The 20,232-nt window shown below is 40.3% G+C and overlaps 1 protein-coding gene and 1 long non-coding RNA gene across 2 annotated transcripts; both read right to left on the bottom strand.

Moving 5' to 3' along the window:
- Window positions 1-4,623: 4,623 nt before the first annotated feature.
- Window positions 4,624-19,656, bottom strand: LOC107670409 (butyrophilin subfamily 1 member A1-like). The gene is made up of 11 exons (XM_016463014.1): window positions 19,537-19,656; window positions 18,326-18,373; window positions 17,594-17,956; window positions 9,963-10,256; window positions 9,480-9,596; window positions 9,368-9,388; window positions 9,119-9,157; window positions 8,845-8,877; window positions 8,082-8,120; window positions 5,878-5,919; window positions 4,624-5,772 (listed from the first exon to the last, which is right to left on the bottom strand). Exons 2-11 carry the CDS (start codon window positions 18,369-18,371, stop codon window positions 5,171-5,173), a joined length of 1,596 nt encoding a protein of 531 aa, XP_016318500.1. The 5' UTR covers window positions 18,372-18,373; window positions 19,537-19,656; the 3' UTR covers window positions 4,624-5,170.
- Window positions 11,328-11,982, bottom strand: LOC107670410 (uncharacterized). The gene is made up of 4 exons (XR_001632089.1): window positions 11,963-11,982; window positions 11,851-11,871; window positions 11,602-11,640; window positions 11,328-11,360 (listed from the first exon to the last, which is right to left on the bottom strand). It is a non-coding gene; the product is annotated as an uncharacterized LOC107670410 (long non-coding RNA).
- Window positions 19,657-20,232: the final 576 nt, after the last annotated feature.

Genomic DNA, 20,232 nt, shown 5'->3' with positions numbered 1-20,232 from the left:
GTCATTCATTCACTAAACTGATCTGCAGAAATGGAGCAAGCGGTAAACAGAAGTTATGATTATCAGGGCCAGTATCAATATGCGGAAAAGCTGATTGTGTTTACTTTTAATTCAACATCTTCGCTGTTACTCGTTTCCCCGTGTAGACTAGCCTACATGTAAGCAGCTTTCTCTACCGCAAAGGAGATTATAATGCTATTTTACCCGACGCTGATGTACAGAACTAACATTACATCTGAGGAAGACATATATTGCTTTCGGTTGCTTAGTTTCCTTAATAGTTTCCTTAACTTTGTATCATGGCTTGTGTGACACTTTGCTGTAATACAGGAGCTTCCCTCATACGTCACACTCCAGGATTCCCCAACGACGCATAAGTGAACTAATACAGTGATATATACAGTGAAGTGATAAATACAGTGAAGACCTCAGATCTCGGAATACACTTTATTGATGATGCGAACGATATAGACTACAGTTAAGCAGATGTAGAATATGAACGATTGCTTAAGGTTTCACGCTGTTTCCGTCAAAAATCTTTTACAAAAAAACAACCTTTACGCGGCTCAGTGGGCTCACACAATGATAGCTATTAAAAGACCAAACTCATAATACACCTCACTGATGATGCAAACTATATACAGACAGATGAAATCAGAATATGAACGCAAGTTACGCAACGCGCAAAACTGCACGTTAAACATATTTCACATAAAGAAGAAGACACTTAATTTGCTTTATCCTCAAGACAGTCATAATAAATGATCAAATTCGGCATCTAATAAATAAAGAATACTATGTACAGTTAATCAGATGAGCCCACAACCCACAAAGTTTCACCAAACCTTTTTTTCTCCTATAGAGAACCAAGCGCGGTAAAGTTAGTTTTAGGTTTTATTTTGGCTGCATATTCGCAGATGCTGCTTTAGGGGTCATCTGCAAATTTACCTCACAGAAAAAAACGAAGTCCAATAATTAATTCAAATCAATGTTTACAGTAAATGCCTAGAGGGCAAACTGACTAAATATATATTGCCAATAACTGGCCTTAGACAATACTTTCCCTAAGTATGTACACAAATATTTTTTTAAGAAAACAAATGGGTTTTTCGTGTTCCAAAAGTTTTAGTATGTTCCTATTAAACAGACTGACTTACTACAGTTGACATTTTGCTAATATCTTTCTTACTGTACAGTATATAATTATTCTTAAGAAATTACTGTAATTCACCTAAAAGTTTTTTTTAATGTTCCAAAGGTTGTAGTACGTTCCTAGTGACTAGACTGATTTACTATAGGTAAAACTTTGCTAATATCTTCCTTACTGTACATACAGTAGATCAATATTTTATACTACAACCTTTGGAACATGAAAAAACCCTTTTGAGGACTTTTATTTTTTTTTTACATAATTGTGAACGGTACATACAGTAAGGGAGATATTGGCAAAATTTCACATGAAGTAAGTCAGTCTTGCAACTAGCAACATACTCCAACCTTTGGAACATGAAAAAAAAAAACACTTTTTTGTGAATTACTGTAGTTTTTAAAAATAAATCTGTATACTGTGCATACCCTAAAGGAGATATTGGCAAAATCTAACCTGTAGATTTTTAGTCTCGAGCAAGACTGTACGACATTCACATTACATGATTTGAGTGATTTTTACGTAGAAAGGGCGACAGCGCACCGCATTAAAAGAAATGATCATTCATGTTTTCATAACCGCTGGCCAAATTCAAAAACTAAACTAAAATGTAATCATCTTTGAGAGCAAGGGGGCCCCCTGGTGTTTCGGGGGCCCTACGCAGCTTGCGTATTTAGCGTATAGGGAGGATCGGCTCTGAGTGCAGCAGTTTACGCACAGAGTCTATTTCTGCTGTGCTGCACACACTGAATTAAAGTGACAGCGCATTGTTCGCAGTAAAAATGGACATGGATTGACACGAAAATTTAGTAATTTCACAATAAATTGATATAATTAAAGTCTACTGTGTTTCACAGTCAACACGTGGCTTTTTGGTTAGGTTTAAAACAAGGAAACCCTTATGAAAATTAACCATGGTTTTACTACAGTAAAAGTGTATAACCACAGTTTTACTACAAATACCATGTAACGTAGTGTAGCAAAACCATGGTTATTTTGTGGTTACCATGGTTTAACTATAACCATGTTTTTTGGTTTTATTTGTAGTAAAACCATGGTTAATTTCGCACTTTTAGATAAACAAGGCAACATGATAGATGCACTTGTGGAGGTAGAAAAACAAAGTTCTTTAAAACCGCGGGATTACTTGTAATAAAGATTGAAATGCAAAAGAACCCACATGAAAAAATTGTAATATAGTATACTATACAGTACAATATATATATTGTATATATACAATATAGTATAAAATATAGTAATTTATAGTAAATACTATAGTGTTTTTGAACCATACTATAGTAAAGTACCTGAATTAATTTGTTGTGGTAATTCTATAATTGCTGTGGTAATATAACAACTATAGTAATATAAACAAATTACCTTACCCAATAGTGTACTAAGCTTATATTTTATATTATACTACAATACACTGCAGTTTACTGTAGTAAAGTGTACTACAGTATTTATTACAGTTTATCAGTTCACTATACAGTATGCTGTAGCATTCATTAAAAAGTGTTGTAAATACTATAATATGTACAGTACAATACACTTTACTATAGTATGGTTTAATTCAGCACAATAATAGCATCAAATAAACGATAAAACAGACGAAAATCAGTCAGAATCAAAAATCATTTTCTAAAAATAACACCAGTCTGATGTTGCCTCAATAAGACAGATGTCATCAGATAATGAACAATAATTTGCCGTAATTGTGATAGATGTGATTTTGTGTAATGATATTTGCGGTCTGAAAATACATTCCCTGTAGTTATATGAGGCGACTGGATCAGATCCACACAGATCAGAGCTCTCCTTTTCTGTAGGGCGAAGTGTAAAGATGAGGCCATACAGGCGTAATCATTTCTTTTCATTTATCAGGAGCGGTTTAACATAATATAGCCTAACTCTGTGCTGCATCTCTGTCAACTCATTCAAGTGTTTGTGAGTGTCATAGTATGTTATTCCGTATAACTCTACTGTGTCACATTTGTGCTGATCTCAACACTCTGATTGTCTCTTATTAACACATGCTGAATGGCACATAGAGAGCGCCACCTACAGACAGGCCAGGAAACTAAGGTAACTAAGAAATCTCCCAATAATAACCAGCTGTGTTCACTTACATTCTTATTCTTCAATTCTAATATTAGAACCGGCCGTCCACATGACAGCGTCCACCGACGTGACCAAGAAGAAGAAAAGCAAGAAATCAAGCGAGGACGCCTTGAAGAAGGTGAACACTGACCTGCTGAACAGCATCTTTGGACAGGTATCTCACACGCCGTCACTTCTGCTCTTGTGTTTGCAGTCTGTATTGAGATGGTCTCTTGTGTCAAGCTGATCAACTTCTGTTCAGCACACAAAGTCCACATGACCTGTGTGCTTTATTCTGAATATTCTGAAGTCATATATGATAGACTTCAGAAATCAGAGCACTTGGAATAAAGCACACAAGTCATGTGGACTCCTGTTAGGATACTTTATATCACATTAAATCATATTAAACAGTCATATTATATCATGTAAACAGTCTCACTCCCTATTATGGAAAAGAGCTGTCTGGACATTCTGCTGAACGTCTCCTTCTGCACTTTTTACCATTTCATTTACAAGAAATAATTTCTCTTCTATTGATGCATTTGTCTCCATGTGTTTTTCTCTTGTTTTATTTACTTTGAGCATCTTGTTTTGTGGAATCTGCTCTTCAGATCATTGTGTCTTTTATTAAATCAGCACAGAATCATCAATCAATGTGCAATATTTTGGGACCCTTTATCCAAATAAAAATCTGGCTCTGTTTGTTTTATCCCGTCAGACTGAGCGTCTGCATTTACATTCATTTAGCAGAGGCTTTTATTTAAAAGTGGCTTACAAAGGAGGAACTTCACAGCGAATTTGTCATTAGAACCAACACAATTCCAAATACACAATGCCAAGTTTGAGTTATCGGTTAGTACACAGATTCAGGCAGAAAATATAAAGTGCTTGAGAAGAGATCTCAGCAGAAATGTGTATGCAGTATTATGCTGTTAATGGTTGCATTGCATTACAGTAATTAACTGCAAACACTTCTGCCAATTATTCACTGTAATTCTTGATTTAGAGTATATAACTGTCAACATTGGTGCCAGTTAGTTACCATAATGCCTCCGTTACAGTAATTAACAGCCAAACACTGTTGCCAGCATTTTACTGTAAAACAATCCTGGTAAGGTCTAACAGAGTAAAGATGAGGACATAAAATATTATTTGACAAGTGTTTTAAAATCTTACCTGTTTATTATCTTAAATCCATGACAGTGTACAAAAGAATTGTTCTAGCAACAGGACAAACACTTCAACATTATTACTATTAACAGTGAAGTCATTTACAGTAAATACAGCCAATAACTGAGGTACAGGATGACAGCAGTTGCATACCTGGATGAGCGTGTGGCGACTGACCAATCAGAATCAAGTATTCCAACAAATCAAACCTTATTGTAAAAGTATTGCCATTATAATTTTATTAATTTAATGTCTGCCTATAATCTGCAGTGTTATGAGCGAAACTATATGATTTTTATTTGTTTGTGTCCATTATTCATTGTTTTATGGCTGATGGTGTTGGTTCATGCTTTTTGCTGCAGTTTTGTCTTGGCGTCTTGTGTTGCTGTGAGACTGTATTTGTCTAATCAAGCTGCTCTTCTTAAACAAATGTTTATCTTAAAACAGATTTATTTTAAGTCAACCTTTATTTATTATAGTGTGTACGTTGATGTAGTCCAGGAGGATTCAGATGTGCAGCGCTTGTGACATTGTAAGATTGGATGAAGTTGTCATAAATTGACTTTTGGTTGAATTGATGATGCTGTGTTCAAGTTGTATGTTTTAGAAGTACACATGATTACTAGGAAACAAACCCATGAGCCTGATGTTCCCAGCACCATACTACATCTTAATAGATTTCTGTAGTTTGTAGGTGTAAGATGTTATTTTATTGTATATACATCCTTCTGTTTAAACTGCATTAGTCAGTCAGGCTTTCTGAGCTGTTATTAAAGGCTGTCTGGACTCTGCAGCTAATTCTACAGGTGCTTCTACAGGTTTTGGATAATCCAGAATTGTAAGTGGACTCTGATCACCTGCACCAGGATTGAAGAGAGGACCGACTGATCCAGAGAATCTGCTGCTGATGGTCAGGAGATGTTTACTCTCTTTGACGTTGTAAAATGACAGCAGACCCTCATCATAATCTAACAGAACTCCCAGTCGTTCAGGTCTCGGTGTCAGTGAGAGTTTAACTGGTGGTTCAGTGTTGGTGTAAAAGCCATGAGGACCGTCTGAACACAAGAACCAGAAACCAGCTGATGGAGTTAAAGCAGATCTGTCTCTTGTAGTAAAATGTCCATGTTTCACCACACCAATTAACCAGTAGTTTTTGGGAGGATTAGATGGATGTGCCAGCTCTACCTCCCAATAGTGACGACCAGAGGTGAATCTTTGGGCTCCAGATGCACATAATTGAAATGGAAATCCCTCTCCAGTGTGTTTATGTTCTGGACGATCCCTCACCATTTTACAGTCTTTAGAAACAATCAGACCTGGATGTAAATGCTCACGGTCAATAGTGATCTCAACTGTGAGGAAAAAATACATGAGCAACAGTTATTAATCCTCTTAAACTCTATGTATATGTGCATGTATTTATAATCTATGGACATAAAAATTAGATATTGCCACACCTGCATGTTTCCTCAGTTCATCTATATTGATGTCTTCCACAACTAAAATGAAAAACAATTTGAGATTTTAGAGAAAGAAAACTTCAGCTGTAATTGAGGACATCTACAAATAACATCAATATATTAAAGAAATAATTAGTTTTACAAACTTTTATGCATTGTTAATTCCCCATATTTGATTATGTTCACATTAGTTCTGGTATACTGTTAAAAGACACTGCAATAGTTTGTAAAAAACAATACAGTGGAGCCCAAAAGTCTGAGACCTTGAAAATCTGGGATATGAAATTCTACACTTGGAAATCTTACAAAAAATAAATACTGTGACATAAAATGAACTCTAAGTACAGACAGACAGATTTTCTTGCTTCCACTGGAACACAAGATGCTCGTTTTGTTGATAAAATTATTTATGAAAGATGATATGAAATTATAAAAATGCAAAACAGAAGCATTTTGACTATAATCGTTCTTGCTATGAAACCAAAAAATAACTGTCATCTTGTTTTACTGTGACTTACTGTGAGCTGAGGTTGGTCTCAGTGGATTTTATAGACTTATTTTCTGACATACCGATTCTTCTGTCATCATCTGAACTGTATGCCGGTCCTGTTACGTCTGTCTGCCCTGAATCGTCTGTTTGTCCCGTCACGACCATGGAGGTCTGTAATGAACTGTTTATCTGCCCTGAACTGTCTGCCTGCCCTGACACGACCATGGAGGTCGTTCCCCTATCCGCTGCACTCCCTGTGTTAGGAGTCGCACCATCTCTGAACCTCCAGACTGTCATGAACTCCCACCTCCTCTCAAGAGTCATCTGCTATGTTCTGCACCACTGCCGTTGCATTCTGCCAGCCCCTCAGCTCACTCTCAGCCCACCATCATTGATGTGGGTTCGCTGTGGGTCTGCCAGTCTCCATCGGCGCTGTGGCTGGAGGATCCTTTGTGTCCGCCTCGGCCCGTCGATCCAGCGGCTCCACCATGGCTCCTAGCTCCCTCACCTCCACCGTGGCCTGTCAGTCCACCAGCTCCACCTCCTCCCTTCATCCCTCCGGCTCCACCTTGGGTCCTCTATCACTCTGGCTCCACTGCGGCCTTCCGGATCCCCGTCTGCACCTCAGTTACCTGAGCCATCTGCTCCACCTAGGCCCTCCGGATCCTCTGCGTCGCCCTGGCTCTATGGCTCTCCGCCTCCACCCTGGGCTCCTCTCCCACCTGCTCCGCCACTGTCAGCCGGCCCCCTGGAGTCATCAGCCCTTTCTCCATGGCTCCTCCCTCCATCGGCTCCACCGTGGGCCGCATTCCTGGCTGCAGTCTGGGTCCCGCCTGGCTCCTCCTGCTCCAAGTCCCTCCTGTCTTCTTCCTGGCTCCTCCCTCCGTCGCCGCCACACTGGTCATCTGCCTGCCCTTCGCTGTCCCCTGTTACCATCCCAACTCCACTCCTTTGTCCTCCTCCTAAGTCCCCTCTGTCCCTCCATTGTTGTTTTGTTTACGGCGCGAGGTCGCGCCTGGCCGGACGGGGGAGTACTGTCACCATATGGACCTTGTGTCTGTTCTCCTGTTTTGTTTAGTGACCTAGTTTTCCTTAGTTCCCTTGATTAGTTCATTCTGTTCACCTGTGTCCTGTTAATTTAGTCATTAGTCCCTCTCTTGCTTTTGTATAAGTACTCCCTGTAACAAACGTTTGTAGTCACGGGAAGAAGGAGGCGGGAACCGGCGAACATTTAAGATTTTAATAAAATAAACAAACACAAAATGAACGTAAAGCGGCAGCCCCTCGCGGACGACTGCCGCACACAAAACACAAAATAAAGTCCAGGCCCGGTCCTCTCTCGTCTTTCACTGTCGTAACTCCTCCTTTTATCCTTCCGGAGCTCCTCCGTGGGACTCGAGACTGGTGAGTGGTGCAGGTGTCGCTCATTATCACTTACTCCACCCGCCTCGCTCCGTTCCCACAGCTCTCGGCCCCACCCCCACTCGTCACACTCCCCGTTTCTGTTCAGTCCTTGTCGGTTATTGTATTGTCTTTGTGTATGCTGCTTGTGTTTCCCTGTGTTTTGTATGGATCTTCTTCTTCTTGGATTCTTATTAAATGCTATATTGGAGTATCTTTGTCTTTGTGTGCCTTCCTTCCTCAAGAGCGTGACAACTTCAGCAGTTACAGTTCCTGTAAGTATAGCAAAGAACTAAACGTCTTCAAATACCTTTTTTCCTCAGTTTCTCCAGAGTTCCCTCCTCACAATCTAAAGCGAGAGAAAATTTCAAAGGAAAAGTTAATTATTAATCTGCTTCATAAATACTCCAGACTCTGTAAACCACAATAAATGTAACCCTTTCAGGCAGAAATTCATTTAGATGTTAACTATCAGTTGGGTTCTAATTTCTTAGGCTCAGGGTCAAAGGTCATTTCTGAAGTGGTTTCTCTAAGTAACCCCTGCACTCCAGCTCATTTGTGTTAAAGCACTGTGAGGTCATTCTGTCAATCCAGTAACTTGTTTCAGTTTTTGGTTTGTCTGATACAAGCATCACACTGCTCGTAATGTTCATCTATTTTGTGCATCAACTGGCATAAAAATGGGAATTTCTTTAGTTGTGTCAGACTTGCAAAACAATCAGATCAGATAATGGCAAATATTCTTGATTATCTTCTTTTAATAAGAAACAAAAAGCAATGGTTTGGTGTTACTCTTGTATGCAGCCTATTTAGTGGCTTCGGTGCAAAACCATCACATTTTACCTAAGAAAATTAAAACAGCTTATTATGGTATCATGGTATTTATTCAGTAGACTCTGCAAAATGGAAGCATTTCAACTTTAAACTCTCAAGCAAAATGAGAGATTTTAGTTTTGTGGTTTGTTTTTGTTTTTTTGTTCTCAAGAAGCAAAGTGAGAGAGATGGACAGGATGGAATAAACAACAAGCTTTACAAATACTGTATATGAATATATAACTGAGATGATGTCATACCTGGTACTTTCTTCGGTTCTTCTGCATTTGTTCCTAAAATCAGAAACAAATAATGTAAGGTTTTAGAGAAAGAAAACTACAGCTGTAATTGTGAGCAACTACAGTTATTAGTATGTACTGGAAATGCATTGCTTATGTAACATTATGCTTATATTCTCATTACGTGAATACAAGATTTCTGCTACAACATGCACATGAGCGTTTATTTGACGTTTAGTGGGTCCCTTCAGCAGCTGCCGTTAAAAATATTGCAAAGATAAACTTCTTCAAATACCTTCTTTTGTCAGTCTCTCCATAGTTTCCTCCTCACAAACTGAAATGAGAGAATTTCATTTTGAGGGTTTAATTACCAATTTATTCACACAAATACTCCACTTGATTAACCACAATAAATTCTGATGTTAAGCTGATTCATTTAATCATTTAGCAGACGCTTTTATCCAAAGAGACTTACAAATGAGGAAAATATAAGCATTTTCATATGTATTTCTGAATGTTAAAATGATGCACGTAGTTTACTTACTTTCTTTAGCTGGTTTCTTCCCTGAAAAAAAAATAATCAACACTTAAGAATAAAATACCTGCATAAAAACCATCTGAAGATAAAATTTAAATCGTTTAAACTATGATTGTACCTGTTAGTTTCTCTCTGTATTTGTAGAGGATGAACACAACCGAACCCAGAAGAGCACAGATGAGAAAAGTGAGGAAAAGAGCCTTCCATGGACCTGAGAAACAGAAACCAGACGAATCTAAACACCTTCAAAAAAAATATAAATCAATTACAGTAATAAAGTAGAAAAAAATGTATGGGATTTGGTTAGATTTTATTGATTGGATGGTTGGCAAGTAAGAGAGTAACAAGTAAGAGAGACTGATGACATCAAAGAAAATCGTTTCAGTGGTGGAGCGGAATAAAAAGCAACATGCATTCAACAATGTATGCTAAATAAATTATATAGATCAATTATATTTGCTTAAAATGTAACTTAAAGACGGAAAACCTGCAGTTAAGGTCACAGGGGGGAAAAAACTAATGTAAACGATCACAGGCCTAGCATTCAAGCCAATTTGATCACTTTTGTTTGTGGTATCTACAAATATCCATGTTCTCTAACCTGAAGACACGATGCCCTGTATGTTCAGTCTTCCTTCTTTTACTTCTCCAGTTCTGAGAGAGACTGAACATGAGACCAGTTGAGCGTCTGAGAGAGAGACGGCCGTCCAGCTGTGGACAGAGAACAGCTCATCTGCTCCACGACTGTGAGACGATCCTCCAGGACGGAGAGCCCTTCCATCATCTGACGTCCACGAGACGCTGGGTTCTGGATACCAGCCGCTGGACCTGCAGCTGATGTTCACACGCCCATCATCTAGAGGCTTTGGAAACAGGACAGGAGCGGATCCTAAAGCTGACGAGAGGAGGAGAGACAGATGTTCAGATCTTCAGATACTCTCTACATACAGTAAGTATATTGTCTTACACACTAATTGTGTTCTGAATTTTGAATGTCTTTCCAGGGTCTTCAAACACTTCAACATGTACATTAGAGAGCTGCATTGGGATTGAAACAACAGTTTAAAAGTAGCCCAGTTCTGTCGAAAACAAAACGCGGACTTGGCTCGTTTTAGTAGGCTGTTAGGTTAGGGCTAGTAGAATAAGTTGACATGCACTTGCAAAAAGTTACTTAAATAGCCAGCAGAATGTTCATCAAAATAAAGTGTTCGCAGATATTAAGCAGACAGGCTACTAATACCATGACTGCTAGTTGACATATAGTTATTGATAGTTAATAGAATATCTAAAATAGACTATCAAAGTAAAGTTTTATTTTTCAAATGAATTTATTTTCAAATAATTTATTTCAAATTTTTTTGTTAATATTGTTTACAAACATTGCAGCAATCGTTATGCATGGGATTTTTGGGCTGTCATGATCGTGAATATATCGTGAAATCTTGGGGAAAAAATAATGCTATCAGTCAAATTCATCGCTTATTTTCCTTGTGTTTTTCAATTCCTTTTTTGCCCAATGAATCATTGCATACCCTCAACGGCGAACCATAAGTAGGGTCTATGGTTTTTACCTGATCTCGAATCAGTTTTATAAATTTGTAGACATGTTTTTAATCTTTTAATTGGCCATCCATAAAACAAACAAAACGTCTCAGGTTACTTACGTAACCATGGTTCCCTGCGAAGGGAACGAGACACTGCGTCCTCTAGGGTTCACTATGGAGAATGCCTTCAGCGTGACCGGTGTCTGAAGCATACATCTAAAAACAACGTATTTATTCAGTAGACTCTGCAAAATGGAAGCATTTCAACTTTAAACTCTCAAGCAAAATGAGAGATTTTAGTTTTGTGGTTTGTTTTTGTTTTTTTGTTCTCAAGAAGCAAAGTGAGAGAGATGGACAGGATGGAATAAACAACAAGCTTTACAAATACTGTATATGAATATATAACTGAGATGATGTCATACCTGGTACTTTCTTCGGTTCTTCTGCATTTGTTCCTAAAATCAGAAACAAATAATGTAAGGTTTTAGAGAAAGAAAACTACAGCTGTAATTGTGAGCAACTACAGTTATTAGTATGTACTGGAAATGCATTGCTTATGTAACATTATGCTTATATTCTCATTACGTGAATACAAGATTTCTGCTACAACATGCACATGAGCGTTTATTTGACGTTTAGTGGGTCCCTTCAGCAGCTGCCGTTAAAAATATTGCAAAGATAAACTTCTTCAAATACCTTCTTTTGTCAGTCTCTCCATAGTTTCCTCCTCACAAACTGAAATGAGAGAATTTCATTTTGAGGGTTTAATTACCAATTTATTCACACAAATACTCCACTTGATTAACCACAATAAATTCTGATGTTAAGCTGATTCATTTAATCATTTAGCAGACGCTTTTATCCAAAGAGACTTACAAATGAGGAAAATATAAGCATTTTCATATGTATTTCTGAATGTTAAAATGATGCACGTAGTTTACTTACTTTCTTTAGCTGGTTTCTTCCCTGAAAAAAAAATAATCAACACTTAAGAATAAAATACCTGCATAAAAACCATCTGAAGATAAAATTTAAATCGTTTAAACTATGATTGTACCTGTTAGTTTCTCTCTGTATTTGTAGAGGATGAACACAACCGAACCCAGAAGAGCACAGATGAGAAAAGTGAGGAAAAGAGCCTTCCATGGACCTGAGAAACAGAAACCAGACGAATCTAAACACCTTCAAAAAAAATATAAATCAATTACAGTAATAAAGTAGAAAAAAATGTATGGGATTTGGTTAGATTTTATTGATTGGATGGTTGGCAAGTAAGAGAGTAACAAGTAAGAGAGACTGATGACATCAAAGAAAATCGTTTCAGTGGTGGAGCGGAATAAAAAGCAACATGCATTCAACAATGTATGCTAAATAAATTATATAGATCAATTATATTTGCTTAAAATGTAACTTAAAGACGGAAAACCTGCAGTTAAGGTCACAGGGGGGAAAAAACTAATGTAAACGATCACAGGCCTAGCATTCAAGCCAATTTGATCACTTTTGTTTGTGGTATCTACAAATATCCATGTTCTCTAACCTGAAGACACGATGCCCTGTATGTTCAGTCTTCCTTCTTTTACTTCTCCAGTTCTGAGAGAGACTGAACATGAGACCAGTTGAGCGTCTGAGAGAGAGACGGCCGTCCAGCTGTGGACAGAGAACAGCTCATCTGCTCCACGACTGTGAGACGATCCTCCAGGACGGAGAGCCCTTCCATCATCTGACGTCCACGAGACGCTGGGTTCTGGATACCAGCCGCTGGACCTGCAGCTGATGTTCACACACCCATCATCTAGAGGCTTTGGAAACAGGACAGGAGCGGATCCTAAAGCTGACGAGAGGAGGAGAGACAGATGTTCAGATCTTCAGATACTCTCTACATACAGTAAGTATATTGTCTTACACACTAATTGTGTTCTGAATTTTGAATGTCTTTCCAGGGTCTTCAAACACTTCAACATGTACATTAGAGAGCTGCATTGGGATTGAAACAACAGTTTAAAAGTAGCCCAGTTCTGTCGAAAACAAAACGCGGACTTGGCTCGTTTTAGTAGGCTGTTAGGTTAGGGCTAGTAGAATAAGTTGACATGCACTTGCAAAAAGTTACTTAAATAGCCAGCAGAATGTTCATCAAAATAAAGTGTTCGCAGATATTAAGCAGACAGGCTACTAATACCATGACTGCTAGTTGACATATAGTTATTGATAGTTAATAGAATATCTAAAATAGACTATCAAAGTAAAGTTTTATTTTTCAAATGAATTTATTTTCAAATAATTTATTTCAAATTTTATATTGTTTATTGTTTACAAACATTGCAGCAATCGTTATGCATGGGATTTTTGGGCTGTCATGATCGTGCGTGAAATCTGAAATCTTGGGGAAAAAATAATGCTATCAGTCAAATTCATCGCTTATTTTCCTTGTGTTTTTCAATTCCTTTTTTGCCCAATGAATCATTGCATACCCTCAACGGCGAACCATAAGTAGGGTCTATGGTTTTTACCTGATCTCGAATCAGTTTTATAAATTTGTAGACATGTTTTTAATCTTTTAATTGGCCATCCATAAAACAAACAAAACGTCTCAGGTTACTTACGTAACCATGGTTCCCTGCGAAGGGAACGAGACACTGCGTCCTCTAGGGTTCACTATGGAGAATGCCTTCAGCGTGACCGGTGTCTGAAGCATACATCTAAAAACAACAATAATATTGGCGGGCGACAGCCTATGACGCCATTACCCTGCGCGATCACAGTATAAAAGGGCGCCAGGATAACACGTCATCCACTTCTTCTTCTGAAGATTGCGTCCAAAGCATGGCAAGGAAACTAGAGGACGCAGTGTCTCGTTCCCTTCTCAGGGAACCGTGGTTACATACGTAACCTGAGATGTTCCCTTTTGAGGGAACTTCAAACTGCGTCCTCTAGGGGTTGCTATGGGGAACCCACCCACGGCACCATGCTGAGGGGAGTGCATGCCAGAAACCACGGCGAGCACTAAGTAACCAACTCTCTCTCAACTCAACTCTAAGTAACAGCCATGGGAGTTGCCCCTAGGACGCCTTGATGGCTGTCAGTGACATTATCCCCTCCAGCCAAGGGCCTGAGCTGCATACCCTAAACAACTTACCTGATAGTGGCTGGGCTGGGAAGCCCAAGCCTAGGGCAGAGCTCAAAGGCTTGGAATCAGAAGAAAGAGATTCCTTTGAGGGAATACGGCCAGGTGTCTAAAACCCAGACCCTGGCCTGTCACCCAGGGGGGCTACTGCCGGCTTGAATTAACTCGCTCAAAGAACCTGACTCGACAGATCTTTGGTAGCAACACCCTGCTCAGAAATGTATCAGCAGAGATACATTAGTAGAGTGGAGCCCAAGGCGAGAACCGGGGCCTAAGCCAACTCAGAGAATGGGAACGAGGCTATCAAGCCTAGGGCAGAGCTCAAGGCTTGGAATCAGAAGAAAGAGATTCCTTTAAGGGGATACGGCCAGGTGTCTAAAAACCAAACCAGACCCTGGCCTGCCACCCAGGGGGACTACCACCCAGTTCTGAATAAACCTGCTCAAAGAACTGACTCGACAGATCTTTGGTAGCAACACCCTGCTCAGAAATGTATCAGCAGAGATACATTAGTAGAGTGGAGCCCAAGGCGAGAACCGGGGCCTAAGCCAACTCAGAGAATGGGAACGAGGCTAACAGCGCATTACCCTTACCATACAGGATTTTAGAAAGTGCGCAGAATGCTTAGCATGCACATTTACCACAATGTGGATTTTAGAAAGTGTACAGAGGCTTAGCGTGTGCACTTACCATAGCATGGATTTAGAAACACCATTGCTTAAAGGGTAACCGAGGCTGTATTAAGCCAGCCTAGGGGCCTTATGTGTGCATCTGCTCACAGACCACAAACGCTCAGATGGGAATGGCAGGCTTAAAGATAACCCTCTGAGGTGAGGGGAGCACTGCCTGGCTTGACCCGAATAGCGGCAGCTTATCAGGGAAGCAGCAAGCGGCACAAAACCTCTCAAAGAGAGAGGTCCACAAACGCTCAGACAGGAGTGGCAGGCTCAAAGACAACCCTGTGAGATGAGGGGAGCACTGCCTGGCTTGACACGAATAGAGACAGCTTATCAGGGAAGCAGCAAGAGGCCCAACTACCTGATGTCACTGCCATCGTACTCAAGAGCAGAGGGTTCAACCCCTAGCGAGGAGAGAGAGGAACCCAGCTCGACCGAAGCGACCAATAGCCCAGGGTAGAGGACCTAACTCTAGAGTCGAGAGGAGGACTCACCCAGTCTGCCCAGGACCGGCGAGCTCAAAGGGACCCTCCCGCAGTGAGGGGAGCACAGCCATGCCCGGGGCAGATAGATCGCAAATGGGACATCAGAAATGGGATCCTGCTAGAAGGGGATCACACATTTCTAATGGAACAACAGGGTCCCAACATAAAGGCAACTGACCAAGAAGGCGACAGAGACGGGCCTAACACTTAGTTCATTGCAAATGGGGTCCTACGGGAGCAGTGCTCTCGGCTCTCAAGCTGAGGCAGGTCCTTACAGCACATACTGGGAGCGACTCATAGCTAACCCTCACAGAGAGGGGAGCATTTCTCTTCTCGACCAGAAGGGAGGCGCTAGATTAGAAGGGGTTACCTAGCAGTGCCCAATAAGAGACAGTCCACTGGAGCAGCTCGCAGAAGCATACAAGAGGGGTTTCTGCAGAAACACAAATCCCTCTTACCTCAGGGAACGCAGTGTACTCCAGCCCACTCCGCAGAGGGGTAATTACTGGTTCAACCATAAGGGCAGTGTGACAGTGAGGAACCACAGGCCCGACCGTCTATGGAGCGTTGAGCTCCTCAATGCCTCAGCGAGAGGAGCTCTAGCTCAGAGAATGTGTATGAAGGTTAAGGAACGATTCAAATCTCGGGAGACCCCTCAGGGTGAGAAATGAGTAGTTCGCACCTGGCCAGATGATAGGGAGCATGTCGCGATGCATGTCCTCAAAAGAGTACTAGCCCACGAGAGGGACTCACAGGTCCTGAGGTTGCAGCGTTATACTGGGCACCTAATGCTGGGAAGCTTCCTCAGAAGCCCAGGCTGCGTGTCCAAGCCGAAGATGAGGGCTATCACCAGCCTGGATCCAGAACTGATGAGTGAAACCATCACTGTAATCGGTCAACAGCAGGAGGTCCTGACTTAGCAGGTGGGTCAAACCTAAAAGTCAGAAAAACAGAACAGGTCCGATTAGTGCTGCAGAGAAAGGCTAGCATCGAATACACAAGAACTAGCAGTAGAGTAGATAAAAATGGATCGTACTCACCACCCATGGCTCCCGCGCATGACTCAGGCTCATGGATATAGGCTGGAGGCGAAGTCCCAAGCCTGGACCTTCGTGGTAATGAAGGACTTAAAGGCAGCCGAGCGCGTCTTGGCCTCCTTAAACTTCACGACACTCCTCGTGAGACGAGCGCGTTCAATTCATGCTTATCCCTCACAAGAAATAAGCAATGAATGCAGAGCGCATCCAACTCCCTCAAGAGCTGAACGCGCTTGCTCTACACCACACACACACAAACAGCACGTGAGTCGTGTGAAACTGCAGGTATCAGAGCAAAGCCTCTGGCAAGAGAACATGCACTCCTTGTCGTGCTTAGCTTAACGCTAACATAAACAAACGGTCAGTGAAGACGAAGAAGAGCATGGCGTGTTATTCCGGCACCCTTTTATACTGTGATCGCGCAGGGTAATGATGGCATAGACTGTTGCCGGCCAATGTTATTGTCGTTTTTAGATGTATGCTTCAGACACCTGTCACACTGAAGGCGTTCCCCATAGCGACCTCTAGAGGACGCAGTTCAAAGTTCCCTCGAAAGGGAACTGCAAATTAATACAAGAACACATTATACAGACACTTCATATTTAATGGTATTTGATGATTTGTTAATTGCATTTATATATATTATACTTTCAATAAAACATTTGCATTTCGTTTTAAAAGCTGTTTTTATGCATGTTTTGGCCTGAGGTTTTGTTGCATTTACACAGTTTTGACCAGCAGGCGTCACCAGTGAGTGTCGTTTCCAAGCAGCACGTGAGCCGTGTGAAACTGCAGGTATCAGAGCAAAGCCTCTGGCAAGAGAACATGCACTCCTTGTCGTGCTTAGCTTAACGCTAACATAAACAAACGGTCAGTGAAGACGAAGAAGAGCATGGCGTGTTATTCCGGCACCCTTTTATACTGTGATCGCGCAGGGTAATGATGGCATAGACTGTTGCCGGCCAATGTTATTGTCGTTTTTAGATGTATGCTTCAGACACCTGTCACACTGAAGGCGTTCCCCATAGCGACCTCTAGAGGACGCAGTTCAAAGTTCCCTCGAAAGGGAACTGCAAATTAATACAAGAACACATTATACAGACACTTCATATTTAATGGTATTTGATGATTTGTTAATTGCATTTATATATATTATACTTTCAATAAAACATTTGCATTTCGTTTTAAAAGCTGTTTTTATGCATGTTTTGGCCTGAGGTTTTGTTGCATTTACACAGTTTTGACCAGCAGGCGTCACCAGTGAGTGTCGTTTCGAGTGTCCTCAATCATAGTCCTCATTATGCAGGAGAGAATTTTAATGTTTTCCTGAAGTATGGCTTTAATGAGGTGTAGATGCTTGCTTACCAGTGATTTTGAGAACCACCTCTTCACTCCCATATGAACTTTCTCCAGACACATAGCAGTGAAATGAACCTTCATCTTGCACTCTGAGTTTCTCCAGCCGTAGAGAGACGTCTCCATCCTTCAGTCCACCAGACTGATCTGACCGCAGAGCCAAAGAGCTTCGGTTCCTGTACGGTTCCTCCTGGACGTCCTGGAGCTTCCCATGATTATAGAGCAGAACAGGGCTGCTGAACTCATCGTGACGGTACCAGCGGATCTCCAGAGCTTCAGCGTTCTCAGGAGGAGAGATCCAGCAGGGAACAATCACTGTGGATCCCACATGAGCCGCTATAGGATCACCAGGAACCACTACAGTGAACGACACTGAGAGACAGAGAATTAATTATTAATTTACTACAAATATTTAAGGTGCAGTCAGGTGCGAATTTTTCAGTCATTTTATTAGGGATCCACGCGACTGGGAATTCTGTGTGAGGGTGAAAGATTTTGAAACAGGTTCAAGTTTTTTTGTGTAGAATCTGCAGATAATAATAGTTATTTGCTCCTATTACTGTTATTTGGCTGGCTAGTTTTTTTAAGGAAGAAATCTGCTTGTATTTTGACTTAGTGTCACATTACCCTAACATAAGTACAGTCTATATGTAATAGTGCCATAATATCTAATAGAAATTGATAATGTATTTGAATTACTCGGAAGCCATGTAACTGAATGAAATCCAAGCATGTTCTTACCTGAAGTCTCTATGAGGAGATTCACCACGACAATAATCGACAGCATGCCTGTGAAATACAGACAGACTCCAATAAAACAAACTCTGAGGGAGATTCTTCCAGAATAGGGTAGAATGGTAGTCATCAATATCATACACTCCCATCACATTTTTGAGCTTACAGTAGAAGTGTCATGTGACTGAGCAACATTGTAGTGTTCAAGACCAAAAAAATTTTGATTAAGTTTTTTTTTCTTTTCATTGTGTTGTAGATACAATTATTTGACTTACATAACCTAAGCTGTTTGTCTAGTTTAGTTTGATACTTTGCATTCATGCTAACTTCAAACCCACATGCTAAAACAGCTAGCTATGCTGTGGCTGCTCGGGGTGGGTATAGGTAAAAACCATCCTCTGTTGTGGCTGTCACGTGAGGTTTTTGTTGTGCATCAAGGGATTCATGTGGTAAATGTGGTAAATTTTTAGAATTTATGTGTGTTTTTATGTGATATTCCAAAAAATTTACATAAAAATAGGTGGAGAGCAACATAGATAGTAACACATTATACACACACTCACACACACTCACACACACACTCACACACTCTCTCTCTCTCTCTCTTTCAAACAACCACACGGCAATTATTTTTGTGATAAATTTATAATAAGTCCTAAAATAAATACAATAAAATGTTTTTGTCACTTTAAATAGTTACTCTATTCAAAACTGATCATTCTTTGTTCTTAAATAAATGTTCTGCATAAATTGGAAGTGTGAGTCTTGTTTCATTAAACTGCCCTGCGTTACAGCTCACCCAGCAGAGGATAGTCTGTTACAACGGAACTATTAACTCACTTAACCACTGAATGAAAAAAATCTAAAAGGTTATTGCGACTTTTTATCTCACAATTCTGACTTTTTTATAACTTTATAACACGCAATTGCGAGTTATAAAGTCAGAATTGCGAGATATAAACTCTAAGAAAAAAGTCACCACTTCGAGAAAAAAGTCAGAATTGTGAGTTAAAAAGTTGCAATAACGTTTTTTATTTATGTTTTTTTTCAGTGGCGGAAACGGGCTTCCATGAGTTTCATTTGTAGTAGACAAATGTGGCTCTCGTTTCTGAAAGCTTGAGAGATCAAGCACAAACAACCCCAGAGTTACTGATGCTCAAGCTAAGTGTTACTACAACCCCTGAATCGATCACCGTTCAATGAAAAAACTAACTCACCGGAGACAAAGACTCCTCCGTTACAGTAAATCACAGCAATCAAATGTAATAAACCTGTAAATATAAACGGTGCCACAGACGCAGATCAGTGAGAATCCAAGCTTACTTTCATTTCTAAACGATCAGATGATGATTAACGCTTCATATACGTGTGATTCTGTAAGATGTGTGTGTGTGTGTGTGTGTTACGAGGCGCGTGATGCGATTGAACGTGAAGCACATGATGATTTGTCTGTAGAAAACAACATCACATGAGGGGAAAGCCTGAAATATGCGGCGCGTTAGATTACGAAAAGAAAGATCATCATTCTGTTCCCGCGCTCGACGGATCAACAGCTTTGGGGAAGTTTACATTTGAGTTCGCATGCTGTCTTTTTTATTATTATTAATAACAGTTATATTGGAGCTCAGAGTTCATTTTAACTAGCAAAAGAGTGACATATTAAGGAAAATGCTTGATATAACTTGCATGTTTGTGAGTGTGTTAATTCATTGAATTATTTACAACTCTACTATATCGCATTTATGCTGATCTCAACACTCGGATGGTCTCTTATTGACAGACAGAGAGCGCCACCTACAGACAGGTCAGGAAACCTTCAGTTTATTGATAGCTCTGTTTTTGTTTTGAATCTGATGTTAGAGTAGTTTGGTCACAACCCTTTAATGATTTTGTCCTAATCAGCCATAATCATG

This window comes from Sinocyclocheilus anshuiensis, unplaced genomic scaffold (genome assembly GCF_001515605.1).
Source record: "Sinocyclocheilus anshuiensis isolate Anshui unplaced genomic scaffold, SAMN03320099.WGS_v1.1 scaffold1033, whole genome shotgun sequence".
NCBI classification, from domain to species: Eukaryota; Metazoa; Chordata; class Actinopteri; order Cypriniformes; family Cyprinidae; genus Sinocyclocheilus; species Sinocyclocheilus anshuiensis.
Note: the sequence above shows the minus strand (reverse complement) of the source record. Positions and strands in the feature narration are given on the sequence as shown.

What these genes read in the sequence shown, in the direction of transcription:
- LOC107670409 (XM_016463014.1), bottom strand. Translation starts at nt 18,371, where the DNA reads ATGCTGTCGATTATTGTCGTGGTGAATCTCCTCATAGAGACTTCAG. An exon ending in ACAGGGCATCGTGTCTTCAG is followed by an intron (nt 9,597 to 9,962) that starts GTTAGAGAACAT and finishes GAAGGTGTTTAG; the next exon opens with ATTCGTCTGGTTTCTGTTTC. An exon ending in ATACAGAGAGAAACTAACAG is followed by an intron (nt 9,389 to 9,479) that starts GTACAATCATAG and finishes TTTTTTTTTCAG; the next exon opens with GGAAGAAACCAGCTAAAGAA.